Source organism: Sebastes fasciatus, chromosome 13 (assembly GCF_043250625.1).
Source record: "Sebastes fasciatus isolate fSebFas1 chromosome 13, fSebFas1.pri, whole genome shotgun sequence".
NCBI classification, from domain to species: domain Eukaryota; kingdom Metazoa; phylum Chordata; class Actinopteri; order Perciformes; family Sebastidae; genus Sebastes; species Sebastes fasciatus.
In genome coordinates this window covers 30814842-30833637 of record NC_133807.1, presented here as the reverse complement: position 1 = coordinate 30833637, position 18796 = coordinate 30814842, and the positions used below count along the sequence as shown (strand labels likewise).

Sequence of the window (18796 nt, the reverse complement as noted above, 5' to 3'; positions counted from 1 at the left end):
TCTCATTCTTTCTCCCTTTGCTCTACTTTTCGTGCTTACTTTTTCTTTTCTCTCTCTCTATCTCAGCAGGGCTGTAAGAAATACGCCGCGCTCTCTCTATGCATAATAAATGAGACGGTTTTCCCCAAGCAACCTGAAATTCAAGTTGTACCAAAACACTCCAGAGTGGAACAGAGAGGACAAAAGGCTTATGTAACTGGGAGGGAGAGCTGTTTATCAACCGACTGAATGGGGAAGAAGAATTGACTACCTTGACTGATTATTAGGTTGCAGTACGCTGCACATCAGTGCAGCTCCAAGATGAGTTGAAACAGAAACACATATTTTATATGTGACAGAAATGACATCAGTCAAAAATCAGCATTGCTGCTAATGTACGTCAAACCTCAGCATCCACCCGACGGCTCTGCTTCTTCTTTGTTCTCCTCAGGGGGTTTGATTGATCCGACTGCTCCTGCTTTTTACTGACTTTGAATTAAGCTTTGCAGGGAGTGAGATTAAACAGAGTCTGGATGGCAAAGTGTTTTGGTGAAATGATTTCAGCTGCTATGGCATCAGAAGAATGACATAATGATGCTCTCAAACCTCACGGAGACGAGAGGCAAAGATAGAGAGAGTGGGGAAATGAGAAAAACTCGGAAAGTAATGCAAAGCAGAAGGATGTCGGCAGAGAAAAGCTTGAAGGAGAAAGTGACATGCATCCTCTAAATGGGAAGAGGAGCCGGAGTAGTGGGGAGGGCGAGAGAGAAACGGCCGCCCTCAATCAAGTTATGTAATAGCTCAACAATCTGTCAGTCTCCCAAATATCTTTTTTTTGCAGCACTGCCCTCTTTTTGCTCTTCTATCCCTGCTCGGCGGCATCTTTACCTCTCTTTGACTCTCTGCCTTAATTCAATCCTCCCTTTCACCCTTTTTTCTCTCCTGGCCCATGCATACAGTATAAACACATCACGTCAGCAGGTCACCCGATGCGCTGCCAGGCGGGGAGTAAAAATGATGCATAGTGGAGTGATCCGTAGTGAGTGATCTTGACGTTATGTAATGTTTGGTTCAGTGACCTCAGACACTGCAGAGATGCAGGATGAGAAGACGGGTGGGGAGGAAGAGAGCGAGAGAGGGGTGGAGAGGGAAGCACGACAGGAGAGTGCTGCTTCCAACCTGCAACGATCAGTATTAATAAATTACACCTCTCCACACGTCTTTGACATAGTTTATGTAATGCGGTCTTTTGCTTCTGGCAAGTCTGTGCGTATCAGAGCTGGTGTCATTTCCACTTCAGTCCATTCATAATAGCAGTTGGACACTACGTTTTATTTGTTGCCACTACTAAAGTACATTTCATCCTGTGGAAATGAAATTCCATTCACCTCCATTGTAGTGGAGGCGGAAATATCTCAAAACCTGGTTACATAAAACTAATATCTGTACACATTTCTTATATTGTTGCTGTACATCAAACAAGTGATAGTTATTAGGCTGTCAGCAAGTAAAACTAACAGATAATTTAGTGAAATGAGGAGGTATCGTATAGATAACTCCTCACTTCATCTTCATGAATCAGCCTTTCCTCGTCCGTTGCGGCACTTTCAAAGCGAGCAACAGGATTAAATAGGAACAGGGCGTCCGACAAAAATTCAGCTCTATTCGCGCTACGCAGTGCTTTGTCCTTTAATAGGTGTTTTTTGTTCGGACTACGGAGCCTCCATGTTGTTGTTTCATCAATAGAGGTGCAACTCAACCCGTTCCGCACAACGTGATGGGTTGATGCATTTATTAGTTGTGCAAAAAGCTCCGAAAAAATTGACCTTGTTCCGGAAAAAAGTCTCTTTTTCGCTGGTAAACTTGCGGCGGCGACGCGCTTTGAGTTCAAGCTGGTGCACGCCAAGGGTAGAGTACGAGCAGAGAGGCAGGGAGGCATCTGATTGGTTCTTTCCAAGCGGACCGCAAGGCAGTGATTGGTAGACGTTTTTACAGGATTACAGCAGCTACAGATGACGGCTCTTTTCCGGTCTTTTATCAGAGCTCATCAGTAATGGATCGCTGTCGGGGTGTAAAGACCATTTCAACCAATATAACAAATAGTGGAGACTGGAAAACATTGTCAACCCTGCCTTTAATATTTGCATTCTGTGTGAAAGTATTCATGACAAAAACAACAGTTAGAAAAAGTATATCGACGTTCAAATTAATCGCACAAAAAACCCCGCTGCGGTGTGTAAAGGCCTTACCTCGGTGTATGTTGTGTAAGAGCTAAAGCATTTTTTTCAAGCATCCAAAACAAGTTCTGCATAATGAATTCCTGCAACACTTTACTCACGATGCAAAAGACGTACTCTGGTAGAATGTGAACCTGCTGTTCCTCCTGAAGAAAAGGCACTGCTGACACTCGGTTATCTTGCTCTCGGACCTTTCACGCTCCATTGCTCTTGGATGCTGCACTGACTGACTGAGTTCTTGAGTAAAGCAGGCAACGTGTGGCACGGCACACACTGGTGTTGAGCTACCACAACACATGGCTTCCCTCCGATGCCAGCTGCCCTCCTTGGCATCCTCCTAACACTGCCTATGTGACCGACACTGCTATGGCATGTGAGTTTATCAAACCGGTACAGGAAGTCAACACTCAACCTTCACATTCTGCTGAATCGGCGTGAATGGAGCAAATGCAGTCAGTCATATGCACTCGCTCTCAACAGCAGCATGACCACGTTTCTGCTGAAACAGCAGTGTGTGATGTGTGTTGTACTTTAGTCCTTGTGGGGAAAAAAGTTGCAGTTTTTGAGGTCGAGACCGGAGGATTTTTTGCAAAGTAAGGTAACCTCATCTTAAGTTAAGGTTAGAATTATAGGTTGTAGCTGTGAGGCCGAGAGATAGGGGTTAGGAAATAGATTTATTTTACGAGTACATGTGCATTTGTGTGTGACTGACTGAATGGAGATCACCAAGAGAGTGCTTCAAAGTTTACTTAGTCTACCTTTGGCTGTAATGTACTGTACGTCATTTTCAGTAAATATCGCAGCATAAAACCGGTGTTTTCTGTTTAAGAAACACAAACGTCGGAAGATAGCAAGTACTACTCACCCATCGTAAAAGTGTCTACGTCTGTAGTCTGATCTTGACCGAACAGCTGATAGGTACGTGGTTTGTTTACATGGCGTAACAGGAAGTGCATATTTAACGGATTCAGTGTGGACAGAGAGCGACCGATGTTATAAGTAAATAAAAAGACCACAATTCTATCTTCTTATCTTGTTGGTTTCTTATTCTGTCAATAAGAAGACACAACAAGGTTGATATTATTCATCATTACAATAAATTATTAGTTCTGTGTTGTTAGAAAAAAAAATATTTTTAGGGGGGTTAAAGGGACTGTTTGTAACTTTCAGAAATGCTTGTTAACAGCGACACCTGTGGCTGTGAAATCAACGAAAGTCAGCGTCGGGCTCGGGCTTGTGCTCGCTCTACATAGACATGAGCAAGCATCGCTCAACACAGTGAGGCAACACACGTCAGCTAAAACCACAATGTCACTCTATATTTCAGCTGCTCGGCAGTAATGTTAGCTGACCAGACGAAGGTCTCTCTGCTGATCCTAGTGTTGGCTTTTCCTGCCTCAGCGCAGGCTTCAGCAGCGGGGCTCTGCAGCAAGAAACTCGTCTCCCTCCGCCCGCAGCCGTAGTGAACAGGGAGACACCGACACCCGGTCGGTAACGAGACAACAACGTTTCTCTCTGCAGAGCCCCGTCACTTCACAAGACACGGGAAACCTCTGTTGGTCTGGTGAAGCTGCAGCATTTATTTCTGCACAAACGTCCACTGTACATTCACTAGATTTTCTCAGAGCTACTAACTCTTCTGCAGTGTGTGGTGAGCGCGCGTTCACGTCTAGAGGTTGAGCGAGTACGCGAGAACGCGCGCGCTGTCTGAGTGAAGGAGAGCAGGCAGCGGAGACGAGGCTGCTCGTGCATGTGTCCCGACCCGCTACATTTATACGCTTAAAAAGTTACAAACAGTCCCTTTAAGTGAGTTCCTTGAACCAACACAAACTGCGCCTGTGGTCGCCGTGTGTTATGTTTGTTTACAGTGATGCATTTATTGCATGAACATGGAGGTAAAGATCATTTTGCGATGAGCAGCAGCTCTTGGAAAAGTCACATCACTGCAATTAAATATCAGTTTGTATAGAGCAGAGAATAACTCCAGATTACTGGAGGTTTGCTGACAAAATCAACAGACGCCGGAGGGAGAGAGAGAAGAGGATCCATGCTGCTGGCCACCTGCACCCATGGCACCAACTAGTCGCTGCACAGGAACGTTGAGTCACAGAAACCAGGCGGGAACACACACACACACACGAGAAAACATATCGTGACAGAAAGTGTTTGTGGGAATACAAAAGCAAGGACATACAGTGTGAAGTATGGCATAATCATGCTCCACAAGATGAGAGGGGTTTTATTCATTTTCAGTGGGTGGTTTAAAAAGGTTGTTAAAGCTTGTTCAAATAACTTCCCAACTCTGTGTGCACGTCGGCCCTCACCAGTTTGTTCGTGTTTACACTTGGAAGAAAAAACAGGCCCATGTGGCCACTTGAAGGAAATGTTGTCCTTGTGCGTTTCTTAAAGATTTTGAGTCACTCAAGGGAGAGGAAATTAATTTCTGATGGCAAGTGTTCCTGTCACATTTCTATGTGGGTGTTAAAATACAGAAAAGACGGTAGCACACCGACACACACACCAGGGCTTATGTCTAATTTATACTTCTGCAGTAAAGCTTGTGCAGAGCCGGAGAGGTAGACTACACGCCAGGCACCGTAGACGCCGTAAACGTTTAATTGGACATCAGAGCCGAGTTGTGTTAATAGGCCGCACATACCACCTCCTCATTTAGTTCTCTCTTTTTCTCTTTATTAATTCTAGGCACAGGAGCTCCTCCTCATCATCCAACTCTTCCATAATTTGCCAAACTTATATGAAACTATTTAATCACGCCTATCAAATAAATCAAATACCGCCTGACAAAGCATTTGGTAGACTATAGACACACATCAATACACATGTACTCGAGGTACGCGTCCACAGGCTCCGTCCTTTTCCATGTTTCTCATTCATTGTCTATGTAAGCAACCGTGCAATGCATTCTGGTAGCGTGGCGGCGCGACTCGAGAGACGGACCGTCACGTCGCCCGCTCCTCATTTGCATAAAGTTGAGGTCTAGGCTACTTTAAGCAAATCAGGGGCGTCCGACGCGACTCGCCGGCTCTGGAAACTCCCGAGAAACATTTAAACTAAGCGTTGTAAAATCTAAAATAAAGACAGATTCAGCAACTGCACGGCTTATTTCTCACATAAAATGTTTTCAGAAACACATTTCAGTGAACTATTGTCGTGACATAAGAGAAGAAAGTTTCCAAACAAGCCGCCATATTGTTTGCATTTTGAAAGCTGGGAGCAGCGGCCCACGGAGGGAAAGCGTTCGTCCAATCAGGTGCCGAGTGCCTTGTGTCTAGTGGCAGCACATCAAGCGTCGAACGCTGGGAAGCAAGGCGATCCCTCGCAGTAAAAAAGCCCCTGTAACATTAGACCATCTGGTGTGTTAGATCAGTGGTTCTCAACCTTTTCGAGTCGCAACCCCCCCCGCCCGCCGTAAACCGCTGTTTCCACGCGCCTCCCCCGTCTGATTTTGAGTGATTATTGTGAATGCTCTGATTAATAAATGTAGGCTAAACAGAGAGTGCTTTGTTTGTGATGTCAATTTTGTTTAGTTTGAACAGCTAGCACCTCGGCGTTGTCCAATGCGCTCCAGGCAATGTGGATTTTTTAATGCGTTTCGTGACTTTTTCTCTCCCCGACCCGCCAGAAATCCCCCGTCAGAAACTCGTGTGCACGCACACTTTGACTTTCACAAGCACACTCACATAAAATCTATTCTAAGGCAAATTATATCATAGGCTGCAGGCGATGTAATGCAAAAACAACATCCCCCGGTCTATAATATGTTATTTATTTTTATGTAATGTTTTTTCTCCACAGCCATCTGGCGACCCCCGGAAATTATCTTTAAGGTCTTTCAACACACATTAAAACACATTAAAGGTGTTAAATTGAAAATTTGAATTAAATAACTTAATGTGTGATGACAATTAATGTATTTAATTGTGTGCCCTTTAGCAACACGCTCTTCCTCTTGTTTCTCAGGAAAGGCCACTTCATCATCAAAGAGGTTGTTAATCAGTTGTGAGCTGCTGATGTTCCTATAGCAACCAGGGACACTTGTACCTGTTATTCTGGTATGTACACGGTGTATCTGTGCTTATAGTACACGACACACACCCACATACTGGAGAAGGGTGTGGGTGTGTGTCATGGTCAATACATCACACTTCCGATATGCTGTATCTATTGGACAGGCTTGTTTTACTGTGGGCTGTTTTACTGTGAAGCAGCCCATTTGCATGCCGTGGCTTTACCGCAGTATCTATAGAGAGACACTTGTGAGAAGGTTAATGGCACATGCAGGGACAGCTATACGTTACTGTAATTGCGTCTCGGTGATGACCAGGTTGGAAGGTGATTGGGTTTATGCCAGTGGAGTTGGAGAGAACGTCTCCTAATTACCCTTTGAAGGCGAACCCTTTCAAAAGGATCAGACGATAATTATGCGGCTCATTGACTGATCGGTCGAATCTCTCGCTTTGAGTTGCTAACGGAAACATTTTGATTGGTGGCGGCGGCGGTGCGCGCATATGTTCCCAACTCGCAACAGAATATGAGTGCTACAATGATTTTTGTCTGCATCATTGTGTGAATTCACAGGATGAGGGAGTGTAATGTGCAGGTCTGACAGTCCAAATTTAAAAGGATAGTTTGGGTGTTTGGGGTTGAATGACGTACTTTTAATGTATTATTTACAGAAGATTTGGAGAAGCAGACAAGGAGTACCAACACCAGAGCAAAGCAATACAGTGGTGTGGACGGGACGGCAGAAAAACTTATCTTACCCACCTAAAATATCTATTTAAGTGTACGCTATATTTAGAATATTTTCACCGCTCTATCTTGCCGTCAGATCGCCCTTTCTGACGGGGATCTGAGCAGAAAGTGAAACTTTTTCTACGCCCTCTCTCCAAAGCCAGCAGGCTCAGATGACAAAAACAGTCGGCTATAGATGCGTTTCACTTTCAGTTCAGATTGCTGTCGGTAAATATTCTAAATATAGCGTACACTTATACATTTTTTTAAGGTGAGCCTTTTCTTTTAGGTGACTAAAATGTGTTTTTCTGCCATCCCCGTCCACAGCACTGTTTTGATTTGCTCCGGTGCCGGTGCTCCTGTCTGCTTCTCGATGCTGGAGGCATGCCGACCGTCATCTACTGTGAGGAATACACCTACTATGGATAAGTACCTCATACAACCCGATTTAAAAAATATTGATAAAATCGACACAGCTTTTTGTTGTGTTTGCAGTTTGAAACTTCTAAAACTGGAATTATGGTGTCGTTCGGACACGTTTGTGTGTTTTTGGGGATATAATGAACGTATGTGTCAGCTAGGAAGCAGTGCCCCAATTTAACAAACTACAACGCAGAGAAAACAAAGAAATCAGGACATACATTTCACCTTTGTGACAGTGTCAAATCTGTGAAAGAATATGGATTTATCAACATTACAGGATGGGACACTGACAAGATAGGCAACAATATTAAATGCCTGGAAGAGTAATTTCTTTATATGCACTTGTAAGAGCACTTGTTGTAGTACTATGCAGAAATGTACTCCCACTCGTCAGACTCTCTACGAGCCTTTGCGACCTACGGTTATCAATAACACCCGTCTTTGCGTAGGTTCGCAAGCATGTTTACGTCTATCTCAGCAGAAGCATAATTCCAGTTAAAGACTTGGCTGAGACTGAATTACAAGATGTTCTGTAGCAGCCGTTTTGGGGGAATCAGTGTAATTTAAAAACAAAAGCAAATGACAGATCCACGTCACTCCTCATTATCATATAATAGGTCTGATCACATATACAATCCATCACCAATCAAGAGCGCACAATGCATCCTGATAAGTTGAGATCACATTATAGCGCGGCATGCCCAGCTGCTCCCCTTTCCTCATACAGCATCTCTCCTACCACCTGTCCCATAACTCTACTGACACATTCACAATGTGTCAGCACAGCTTCTATTCTCAGTAGCCGTTGTTTCTCCTTGTTTAGACAGGATGTTGACAGTAAGTAAGGTTTAGGAGGACAGGAAGAGAGGAGGTGGGGTACAGGGTGAAATGGAGGGATGGGCGATTAAGAGTTTCCTGTTCTGATAACGTGAAGGCTGATGGCTTCCCATTAAACACACAAACACACGCAGGCACACCAGTGTTGTATTCACCAAAACATTCAAATCAAATCTGACTCGCAAACATCTCGACTCATCGGTACTTGAGTCTCAGGAAGTTTGACATGCTGAAATTAAATTCATTCATTCATATGACAACAAGTTCAAACAATAGATACATCGAAAAGATGTGTAGCCGGTGTTTAAATGTCCTCAATGTCCAAGTCTGAATCCAAATTGTTTTCTATTCAATCATTTTTTTTAATATAAAAACGTCACGTTGCAGCATTACGGGAGGTTATGTGAGGTTATGAGAGGTTATATGAGTCTTATTCTCACCTTGAGGTTGCCAGGCAACCAGCAGACTTTAACAACATATTCTGTCGTTTAATTGGAAGACTATTTATGGTGGTTTTACTGTATATTTTTTTTGTAAAGTGGGGTAATTAGTGGAGTTAGCAATGTGCTAGTATAAGTTTGTAGTAATGTGTAGTTAACAGAAGTCGACATTCTTGTTTATGAGGGAAATATTAATGGAAGAAATGTCCTGAGCTCATCCAGGTACAGCAGAGTATCCTCACATTGCCTCTATTTCAGCGGCGTTCTGCCGGTGCACATCCCACCAGATACTGAGAAATAAATAATAAATCCACGAGCCTGCTTTTTCCTGGAATTAAAGCGGTGTACCCAGGTTCTTAGGAAGTGTCAGTACAATGTGTGTGTGTGTGTGCAAGGGACCATTAAAAATGTGCCACTGCTTTCTCTAACCCCACGGGACCTCTGTTTGAAGCTCAGTGCTGCAATGTGTTTCAAACACACAGCCAGAGGCAGCAGCAACAGGGCACAACAGATGTCAGCCAATGCCATGACATAGGCTGTAGGCAGAGTTACTGCTGTTTTGGGGCACTGCTGTTTCTGCAATGCACTCATACGTTTCTAACAAATGTTGCTTTAGATACAAAGCACATTCCTCATCTTTCTGGTTACTGCAGCTTATGTTCCGTCCACCAACGATCATGCATCAGCAGATTATGTAATATAAGTATCAGTTTATTTATTTGCTTTAAAAGGGAGTATTTGTAACTTTCAGAAATGCTTGTTAACAGCGACACCTGTGGCCGGAAAACAGACATTTTCTGGCGCCCCTGCTGCCGGAAAATTTCCGTTATTTTATACTTTTTTTTTTTTTTTTACAGTGTAGGCATCATCTCTTGTTAGCACCTGTTTTTTTGTCTCTCCAGGTCTCCCTCTCTAAATGATTAAGCTGATGCATATGTAGATATTAAAAAAGGAATAATACAGTGCCTAAATTTCCATCGTAGTGCCGTCCTCTCTTTGTTTGTACTGTAGCCGGCTCTCTTTGTCCAGCTACACACGTCTTTGTGTTCCCGGCTGCTCGATTGTGTTTCTAAACCCTTTCATTGACTTGCTCTGTGTGTCATTTGTGAGCCATTGCATCTTTGTTTTCTTTTTGTGCTCTGGCATATTACCCAATTAATCACCACGTTTGACTTGTTCTCCTTTGTCTATTCTTCCCAGCCTCCCCTCCGTCTTTGTGTCTGCCCTTTATCGACCGTGTGCCTTTAAATTAATGAAAGCGCCATGTCTGCTCTGTTCCAGTCAATATTGAAGGATATCTCATGCCTAACTAGGCTAAATCACATTTTTAAATGCTTTGCTTGTGGCACATGTAGGCATGGACTCTGCCTCCCCCGCCTCACCTGTCCACCGTCAGCCTGATTCCCACAACCTCCAGTCACCTGACCAAGTGTTCCTACACAACTGCTCTTAATTTAGTCCTTCGCTCTCTACTATGAATAGAAAACTGTTGACCCTAGATGTTTACCACATCATCAATGTTGCTACGTAGCCACTGCAGTCGGGCCATTTCTGCTAGCTCGGTTTCAGTATGTGACCTTTCCACGTCTTCTCAGTAAATTGCCTAAAAAAAAACATGATTACTACAGTAGAAGTGTTCCTTTGATTCGGGGAACCTGCATGGAGGCGGATGGGTCTGGAGAGCCTTCTGTGCGTTACTTCAGGCTGTGTAGCTCCTTGCGGGCAGGTGAAAAGAAGCAGCTGGCAACACTTTGCGTCATGGAGCTCGTGCATGTCTGTCTACACCCTCCTCAGGCCAACAGCAGAGAAGGCAGTGACATGGACCACATTTTAAATCTGCAGTAGGCAGAATGTTTTTGGCATCATTGGGAAAAAATTCCATAATAATCTTTCAGCATATTGTAATTCAAGTGCTCTGAGAGAAAACTAGACTTCTGCACCTCCTCATACATGGCTGCTGTAATCACTCAACAATGAGAAAGTTTGCTCCGGCTGGTGGGCGGTGCTTGGTATTTCCTCAACTGATCTCAACATCGGGTCACAAACTTTCTCATTTTACAGCTAAACAGTACACTACAAGGTGTTTCTGAAAACATTTGAGGAGAGAAATAGGCATTACAGTAACAGAATATTGATTCATATTTGATCAGCGCTGCCTAGTTTGACCGTTTGATCGGAGTTCACGAGTGATTGACAGCTGCTCGGAGACGGCAAGGCTCCAGATCAGCTCTGATTGGTTATTTTCTTCCGGTCTATGAAATCCTGCAGATGTCGTTAGGAGCAGCGAAGGACACAGAGGCACATGATTTTTTCCTGTTACCAGGACTACCTGTCTCATGCACTACTGTCAGGATATAGTGACCATTTTATAAAAATAACTTTTTTTTAAATCCTATTTGCTCCACTTCTACCTACTGCAGCTTTAAGGGGAACTGGGCATTATAAAACAGAGGAACAACTCCAAAAAAACATGTCAGAAAAATTATGCATAAGAGTTCCCCAGCCAAACTCCAACCACTGGATCACCACATCGCCATCTTCAGTCAATTTATCCATCCAACTAACAGACAAAAAGGGCCCTATACTTCTACTTGCAGCTGGCCAAGGCCAAAACTGAGTGCCACTGCATTACACTCGTACACAATCCATTTACAAGCCAAATCAAGTTGGCCAAGTTAAAGCCTTTAAAAGCTGTAGTGCTCGCTTTAGTTGACACAGATTGTCAAGAAGAGTCAGACAGACCAAAGATACAAGCAGAGCATCTGCTGACATCAAGAACATGTAAGTGTATGCCATCTCTCTCTCACTCTGCTGGAGGCTAAAACATCTTTGCAACTGCTTCACTAATCCAGTGCACCAAAATCTGAATCCCCTCAGTCCCACAACTCGTCACAAAAACATGCAAACACACACACAGACAATAATGTAGCACATTAAAATGATTATTTAGGATCCTGGAAACGAAACACATTGCAATAATTGCCAAAAGATTAGCCGGGAATGTAATGCCGATGTTGCAGGATCTCAAAATAATGCATTCCAGAGAAATCAGCAACAGTCTGACTCAGAAAGAAAGCTTCTCAGCTGGAGAAGTGCAGAAAATTAGCTTTAATAGAGAAGCAATAATCTCAGACGAGGTTTGTAAGCGCAACCTCGGAAACACCACCAGGGTTTCAATTATCCCCACACAGCGGGGACTCGTTCAGTGCTGTCCTATGAGCCGCCAGCCTGGCAGCTGGAGAACCATACAAGTCAGGCAAATGGAAGCAATTCAAGTAATGGTATGTGGATAAATACGCAAAGTGACTGATCGCTATCAGTAAAAACCAGAGGCGGAACGTAACAAAGCCATATAAAGATCGACTAACGGCAAGCATCGAGTACAGACCATTGAACACAGGCCAACAGAGAGAGCAACTAATATAAGATGTGAATGGAAAAACATAAAATCAAAGTACAGCAGGAATCTTCAAAGAATCGGCAGAGAACCGATCCAATGTCGTGTATTATCTTTCTTTGATTTCATGTTCAAATCTACGACGGAGTATTAGGGCCACACTGAGGAAAAAAATCAATCTGAGATTTCGAGAATAAAGTCGTAATATTATGATAATGAAGTCAGAAGTTTACGAATAAAAAAGTCATAGTATTATGAGAATAAAGTATAATATTATTAAGTAGTAATTTTACCTTGTTATTTTAGAGGGTAAATAGTGTGAAAATGAGGAACGTGGAGCATCTTGTGAAGTTATACTTTAGTTTAGGTTTCACAAATAACAAAATACTTCATCTTTTGCCACATCAGCACCAAATTATCATCAGTATCAGGACCTTGAAAAGATTGTGCAAGAAACCGTTTATTCCGAAGAAAGAACCACACGGACCAGATGGTGGAAACTGACTCTTTTGTGGAGGAGCAAATTACTTTTTTCTCGTAATATTATGACTTTATTTTTGAAATTTCCGATTTTTCTTTCCCTCAATGTGGCCCTAATACTCATCGTAAAAATCCACTCATCAAAACTGAAAGAGTATAAAATATACAGCACAAGTTAAAGTATTGAATGAACTAGTTTTCCATTAATGCTCTACATCACGGAGAGGAAGCATAAGAAGTGGTTTTTAATCCTTAAACGTTTTTTCAGTGAAGCTCCAAGGCCAATCAAGAAGCTTAAACACTAGCACGGAAAGAGGAATCAGGCTCCATTTTCATGACTAATTTACTGCTTTTATTAAACGATGATGGCAAGCACGCACTTTCCCCTTGTCTTTTAACAAAGCAAAGATGGTGTTCATGTTCTCTCAACTCATTCTGCAAAGCTCATTACTGAGGAGCTGATCAAGCAAGCGGTGAGAGTAATTCAGCTGCTGCTCAGGTGCAGAAAAGACACTCTCTGTCCTTTAACCAGTGAATGGTTAATTAATTGCAGAGGAAACTGAATGGTAATTGATGAGGCAGTGAAAGCTCTGCCCAGTGTCGTCTAGAAAATGAATGTCAGAATGAATCGTCCGTGGCTGCGCATACAGATGCTTCGGAGAATCGTCGACCCGCAAAGGCCAAAACAAAATGCTGACTAAGGCGGACTCAGACGGTTACCCAAAGCAATCAATCAAATTCTCAACATGCTTTCTGTCTCTGTCTCTTTCTCTCCCTTTCTCTCATCTGCTCATACGTCTGGCAGATCGTCTTAGTGAGCATGCTTCTCTCCATCTGGCGTGAGTGAGCCAGGTCACTGCCTGGCTGAGCTATACGAGCTCCACCGGGAACAGCGACGGAACAGGCTTCTCGTTAGTCAGAGCACAGAGTCTCCGCTCCGGGGACGTAAACAAGATCTTGGGTCTGGGCCCAGCGTCTCGGTATACTGGGACACAAACAAACAAACATATGGAAACCCTCCAGAGACAGACTGACCTTACACTGGCTGGCTGATGTCACCTTATTCAAAACAAGTGTCTGTCTTTCATGCTGCAGGAGATCGTACAGTAAGCTACTTTCATGGTTTAGTATTATCAGCGCAAGCACTAAAACTGCACGCAAGAATTCAAGGATCATTTAGAAAAAAAGCCTTGAACATCCGTTTAGCCATTATCCGCTGAATGATTCGCCCATTTAATTTGATTTTTTAGGATTTACACGGTTTTCAAACTTGTTTTAAATTCTTAGCTTGTTGGTTCCAACAAACAAAAGACATCCAACACAACTAGAAATGAAATTACAATAAATCATGTGAAGTGGCATTTGTGTTTGTGTATAGAGAGCTGAAGTCCCGCCTTTCCGGTGGACACCACGGGACCTTATTTCGGAAGAAATATGAACGGTAGTCAACGGAAAGAGTTTGAATTGCGACATGAATCACACATATGATGTTTGACAATTTAAAGGATCATTTTGCAAGTCAAGAAAGTCGCAGCTTGTTGTAAAACTGTCGAAGTATCACATGTAAAACACGTAATTAGAAAGACAACACACCCAAAAGGGTCGTAGTGACGTCTCTCTCTCTGAAGCTACGACGCCTGAGTGTTTCCTACTGGGATGAACTCACACACAGCAACGGGTCTGATCGTTCGCTCTCTTCCCGGCTGATAAAAACATCATGAGTGTGTTCCAATCCGCGTACTTCTGTACTTACACTTACTACTTTGAGTGCATAAGTGCGTTCACACTGGGAAGTATGGCAAAATGCAGTGCACGCAAAGTACCCGGATGTTGTACTCAAAGCGGTCAGATCGTTGAGTGTGGAACGCTGGACACTTTCCACACTCAACTGTCGCCATCTACGTAGCGGAAGGGGCGGAGCCACGACCACTATTCAAACATACGTAGATAACAGAATAAAACAATACGTAAACATACCGGTGCATTTTCAGCCAACAGGAGGACACATCGTAGGCTACGACGTTGGAAACGTAATTTCCACTCTGCTTTCATTTTTTTTCAGAAGATATTTTGGCGGGTAGCGAGCCGCGGTCAAATGTTGCCATCGTCATTTCTGGTCAGTGCGCCGCAGAGTATTCGATTTGAGACGATCCTACCCCGTTGAAATTTACGCACTACTCAAGTGAGTACAGAGTGCACAAAGTGCATCACATTGAAGTGAACTTCTGGAAGTACGTGGATTGGAACACACTCCAGGAGTCGCTGGATAAAACACATCAGTTAAGAAGTAACGTTATATTGCCTGAGACGAGAGATGTAGTTCACTGAGCGGTTTCACACAGAACTAAATGATACTACGACAAACTGAGACTTTCTTGACTTGAAAATGTATCTTTTAAATTGGCAAACATCATATGTGTGTTTCATGGCGCAATTCAAACGGGATCAAAATAATATTTCTCTCTCTCTCCGTTGACTATCGTTCGTATTTTTTCCGAAATAAGGTCCCATGGTGTCTACCGGAAAGGGCAGGACTTCAGCTCTCTATATGTTGACATCGTGACAGATGCATCCTCTGGCTCTCCCTCATCCTATTAAAGATGCAATGTTTTCTGATCAATGGCAGGTTTCTGAATGTGCACGCTGATATGAAAACACTCAACATGGACTAAATGTACCAGCACAACAGACACAATTTGACAAAAATAAATGTCATTTGAACTGTGTTAGATAATTTAGCTCTGAGAACACAGCAACCCTCAATCTTTAGACCTTACATTAGTTAAATAAATGGTTTGCTCTGCGGTGCATCTCCAACAGGCAGTAACCATTTACATGTAAACACACTGACACACACACACACACACTGACACACACACACTGACACACACACACTGACACACACACACATGGCTGAAAAAGCCACAATTACAGGAGAAACCTCAACACCAATGACGTTATCTAAATATAAACACAAAAGGGATTGTGACAATCAAACTGTGTCATATAGCTGTTTAACAAAAACATTCATATTTAGTATAAATGTAATATTGTAGAGTTAAACGTTACTCCAAGATTCACGGCGGTGGCAATATAAATCTCACAGACATATGCACAATATCAACAGAAACAACTACGCAACAGAATCAGAGACAACCTAAGAGGCTTTATGCAACACTCCTAAATGAACCCCTGAGCTAAGGGAATATTTTACATTAGGGACAAACTTAAGGTTGTAATTTAAGGTGATTTATGCAACTGGGCTCTGGAGAAGATTCTGTTTCCCTCAAGCTGCAATGCCATTCGAGGAGATTCTGATTCGTGACTCTTATCACGTGTTGAGTCAGCAATGTATACAATAAAACCGTGACACCAAAGCACTAAATGAATCATTGCTCATCATGAATCCGGTATATTGACTCTGTGAGATGGAGACCTGTTTTATCATGCATCCAATTTTCATAAGAGCACATAGCAGTACAATAAGTCATGTGCACTGGTCCGGATGACAGCGTCACTGAAAGATATTGACCGCTTCTTGATTTCATTGGTGGCTGTTGCGTTGAATCAGGAAAGAGCCCACAATACTGGTGATGACTGTGATTTATGTGTTCTTGTGTGTACTTGCACTCTGCAAAAAATTAATAGATTACAAATGTTCATTTGTCAAGTCAATGACAGATCAATAGATTAGGTCAGACCCCATTACTATCATTACAACAACAGATGTGGTAGCCTTTAGCTGGCCACAGAGGACAACAGTGTCTTCCATCACCGCTGGAGCGAAGCAAAGAAGAAGAGCCAATCAGCCGTAGGACACGGTGTGATAAAGCAGCGTGCTGGTAATTATAAACATGAAACTCACAGAAACAAAGCAGGACGACGGAGCCAGATAAGGATCAAGAGACTTCAGGGGAGACGGCTCTCTGATTAAAAGTACAGATTTCCTCCTCACCCAACCTAAGAACACAACAATGAGCTTAACTTGACTGCAGTGACGGATCGTATCTCCACAAACTGCACAGCTGACTAAGACACAATTTAATAGTAGTGGTAGTGACTCTATGAAGCTCTCTTATTCAGAGGTGCACTGAATCCCTTTAAGTAGCAGCTCGTGACACACCGTAAACTGGGTTAAATGGTGTGTAAAAACCTTTATGGCACAGTTAATCTCAATAAAACCTTTATGCTGCAGCATCTGTTGTTTAGGTTCAGACATGAAACATAAAGCAAATAAAGGAAAAACAGGAGGACAAAGCAAAAATCTAATTAATACAGTCAAAACTAAGCTGAGCGCTGAACATTTAAGAAATCATATTTGCATACTAAAATGTCTAAACACCACAGCATCACTTGATCGTGAGGCTGTTTCTGTGTCATTGTGACCTGAGGGCAACTTTACCCAGCAGATGCTTCTCTCCCTCATCCTCTCCTTCACCCTACTCATCTCCAAACACAAATACTGTGTGTGTGAATGTGTCTCTGTAGGTAGAACATGATCAGAAATGTGCATTCAATTTGCATTTTAACTCTGAGACAGAGTGCATGCATCAATTCCTGAATTAAAAAACTACAAGTAAGCAAAAATAAGGAGTACAACAGGGTGGGGGTGTTACGGCTGTCTGCTGTCCCTTTTCCCTCTCCAGTAGCTCTGCCCAGATGTGCTGCACTCCTCAACGAGGTGCCCAGTTGTGCTGCATTTACGCAAAGAGGTTGGGAAGGAAGTGCTTAAAAGCTCCTGTGCCGGCAGCAGAAGGAGGAGGTTTCTGGTGTGGGGACTGCTGCCTCTCAGTTTATGACTTTTTATATGTCTTTGTAAATAAATCCTTTGGATTTTGAGAGTTTTAAATGTGTCTTTTGTGGTTGGTTTGGGTCAGTGTTTAAGTGTTGTTCGCCCCAATAGGGCTGCCAAAGGGTGGGGTGTAACAGTAGATAACACATGATCAAAAATGTGCATTCAATTTGCATTTTAACTCTCAGACAGAGTGCATGCAAAAGGTATAAAGGAGTACAAAGGTAAGAACACATGAGGAGCATGTAATAATAAAAAAATGCAGTGGTGTTTGGAGGAGAGGAAACAGAATAACAGCTGTGAACACAGGTAGAAAGCAATTTGTGTCTAGACTTTTTAACACTCACAAAGCATACAATCACAATCCAGACACTCAAAGTAAAATAGCACAGTTTGTCCTTCACAACCAATAATAACATGATTCCCTCTGCTGCTGCTGCTTCTGCTGTACACTATCTCTCTTAAAGTGCATGACTTCTCTTGAACACAAAACAGAAGGCTAAAAGAGAGACAACAGCAGCTCCATCTGGCGGTGGCTAGATTAGACAATCAGGATGCAAAACATCACGAAAAGCAAGAAAACTTGCCCTACCTCCTCCACTGTGAGAGGCATGCAGATGCGGTACTCCTTCATCAACATAGTCCTTGCACAAAGGGGATGGTTGACACAGAGGAAAGGTGTAGGTTTGTCTGGCTTCAGTCTTGGAGAGGAGGGCGATCCTGCAAGTTATTTAATTGAAATCATGTTTGTCCAATGAAACGAGGCAATCCACAAAATTCACTAAATCCTTCCTCACTTCTTCTTCTGCAGCATCAGCACCTCCTGCAATGTGAGTCTACACACCAGGTCCAAAGTACAAGAAGGGGGTCTTTAAAGCACTAAAATAACCATGCTGTAAAATCAGCAGTTGTCAGTTTTATAAACAACAGCATGCATTTTTTGTTTCTGCGTCTTGCAGCGTGGAAAGTGTCCAGAAATCACACCAAACTCCAAAAACAAGTCGCTTCCAACAACAACAACTGCAGCTTCAAGCAGCTTCTTGTTACAGTGATTGATGTCTGTCGTCGTTCTCTGATGGCTCTTCTTCAGGCAGAAACACTGCGCGTTTTGTTCATTTGATAGCAGCTCCTCACATGTACCAGTGTGTCCTCCTGCTGCTCCTGTAGAGTTCTCCTCCTGACGCACAGCTTCACACAGAGATGCGCAGCAGCAGAGTGGAGCTGCTGCGACAAGAGAGAGACAGAGAGAGAGGGAGAGAGAGAGAGAGAGAGAGAGAGAGTCACAGAGAGAGAGAGAGAGAGGGAGAGAGAGAGAGAGAGAGAGAGAGTCACAGAGAGAGAGAGAGAGAGGGAGAGAGAGAGAGAGAGAGTCACAGAGAGAGAGAGAGAGAGGGAGAGAGAGAGAGAGAGAGAGAGAGAGAGAGTCACAGAGAGAGAGAGAGAAAGAGAGAGAGCT

The 18796-nt window shown here is 43.1% G+C and overlaps 1 protein-coding gene across 1 annotated transcript in view; it reads right to left on the bottom strand.

Annotated features, from left to right (window-relative positions):
• The window catches only part of pitpnc1a (phosphatidylinositol transfer protein cytoplasmic 1a), a 45963-nt gene extending 27401 nt beyond the window's left edge, over positions 1-18562 (bottom strand). The window contains exon 1 of the mRNA XM_074656885.1: positions 17933-18562. Within this exon, the coding sequence (XP_074512986.1) occupies positions 17933-17980 (48 nt within the window). The 5' untranslated portion in view covers positions 17981-18562. The remainder of the gene's footprint in view (positions 1-17932) is intronic.
• Between the last annotated feature and the right edge of the window lie 234 nt (positions 18563-18796).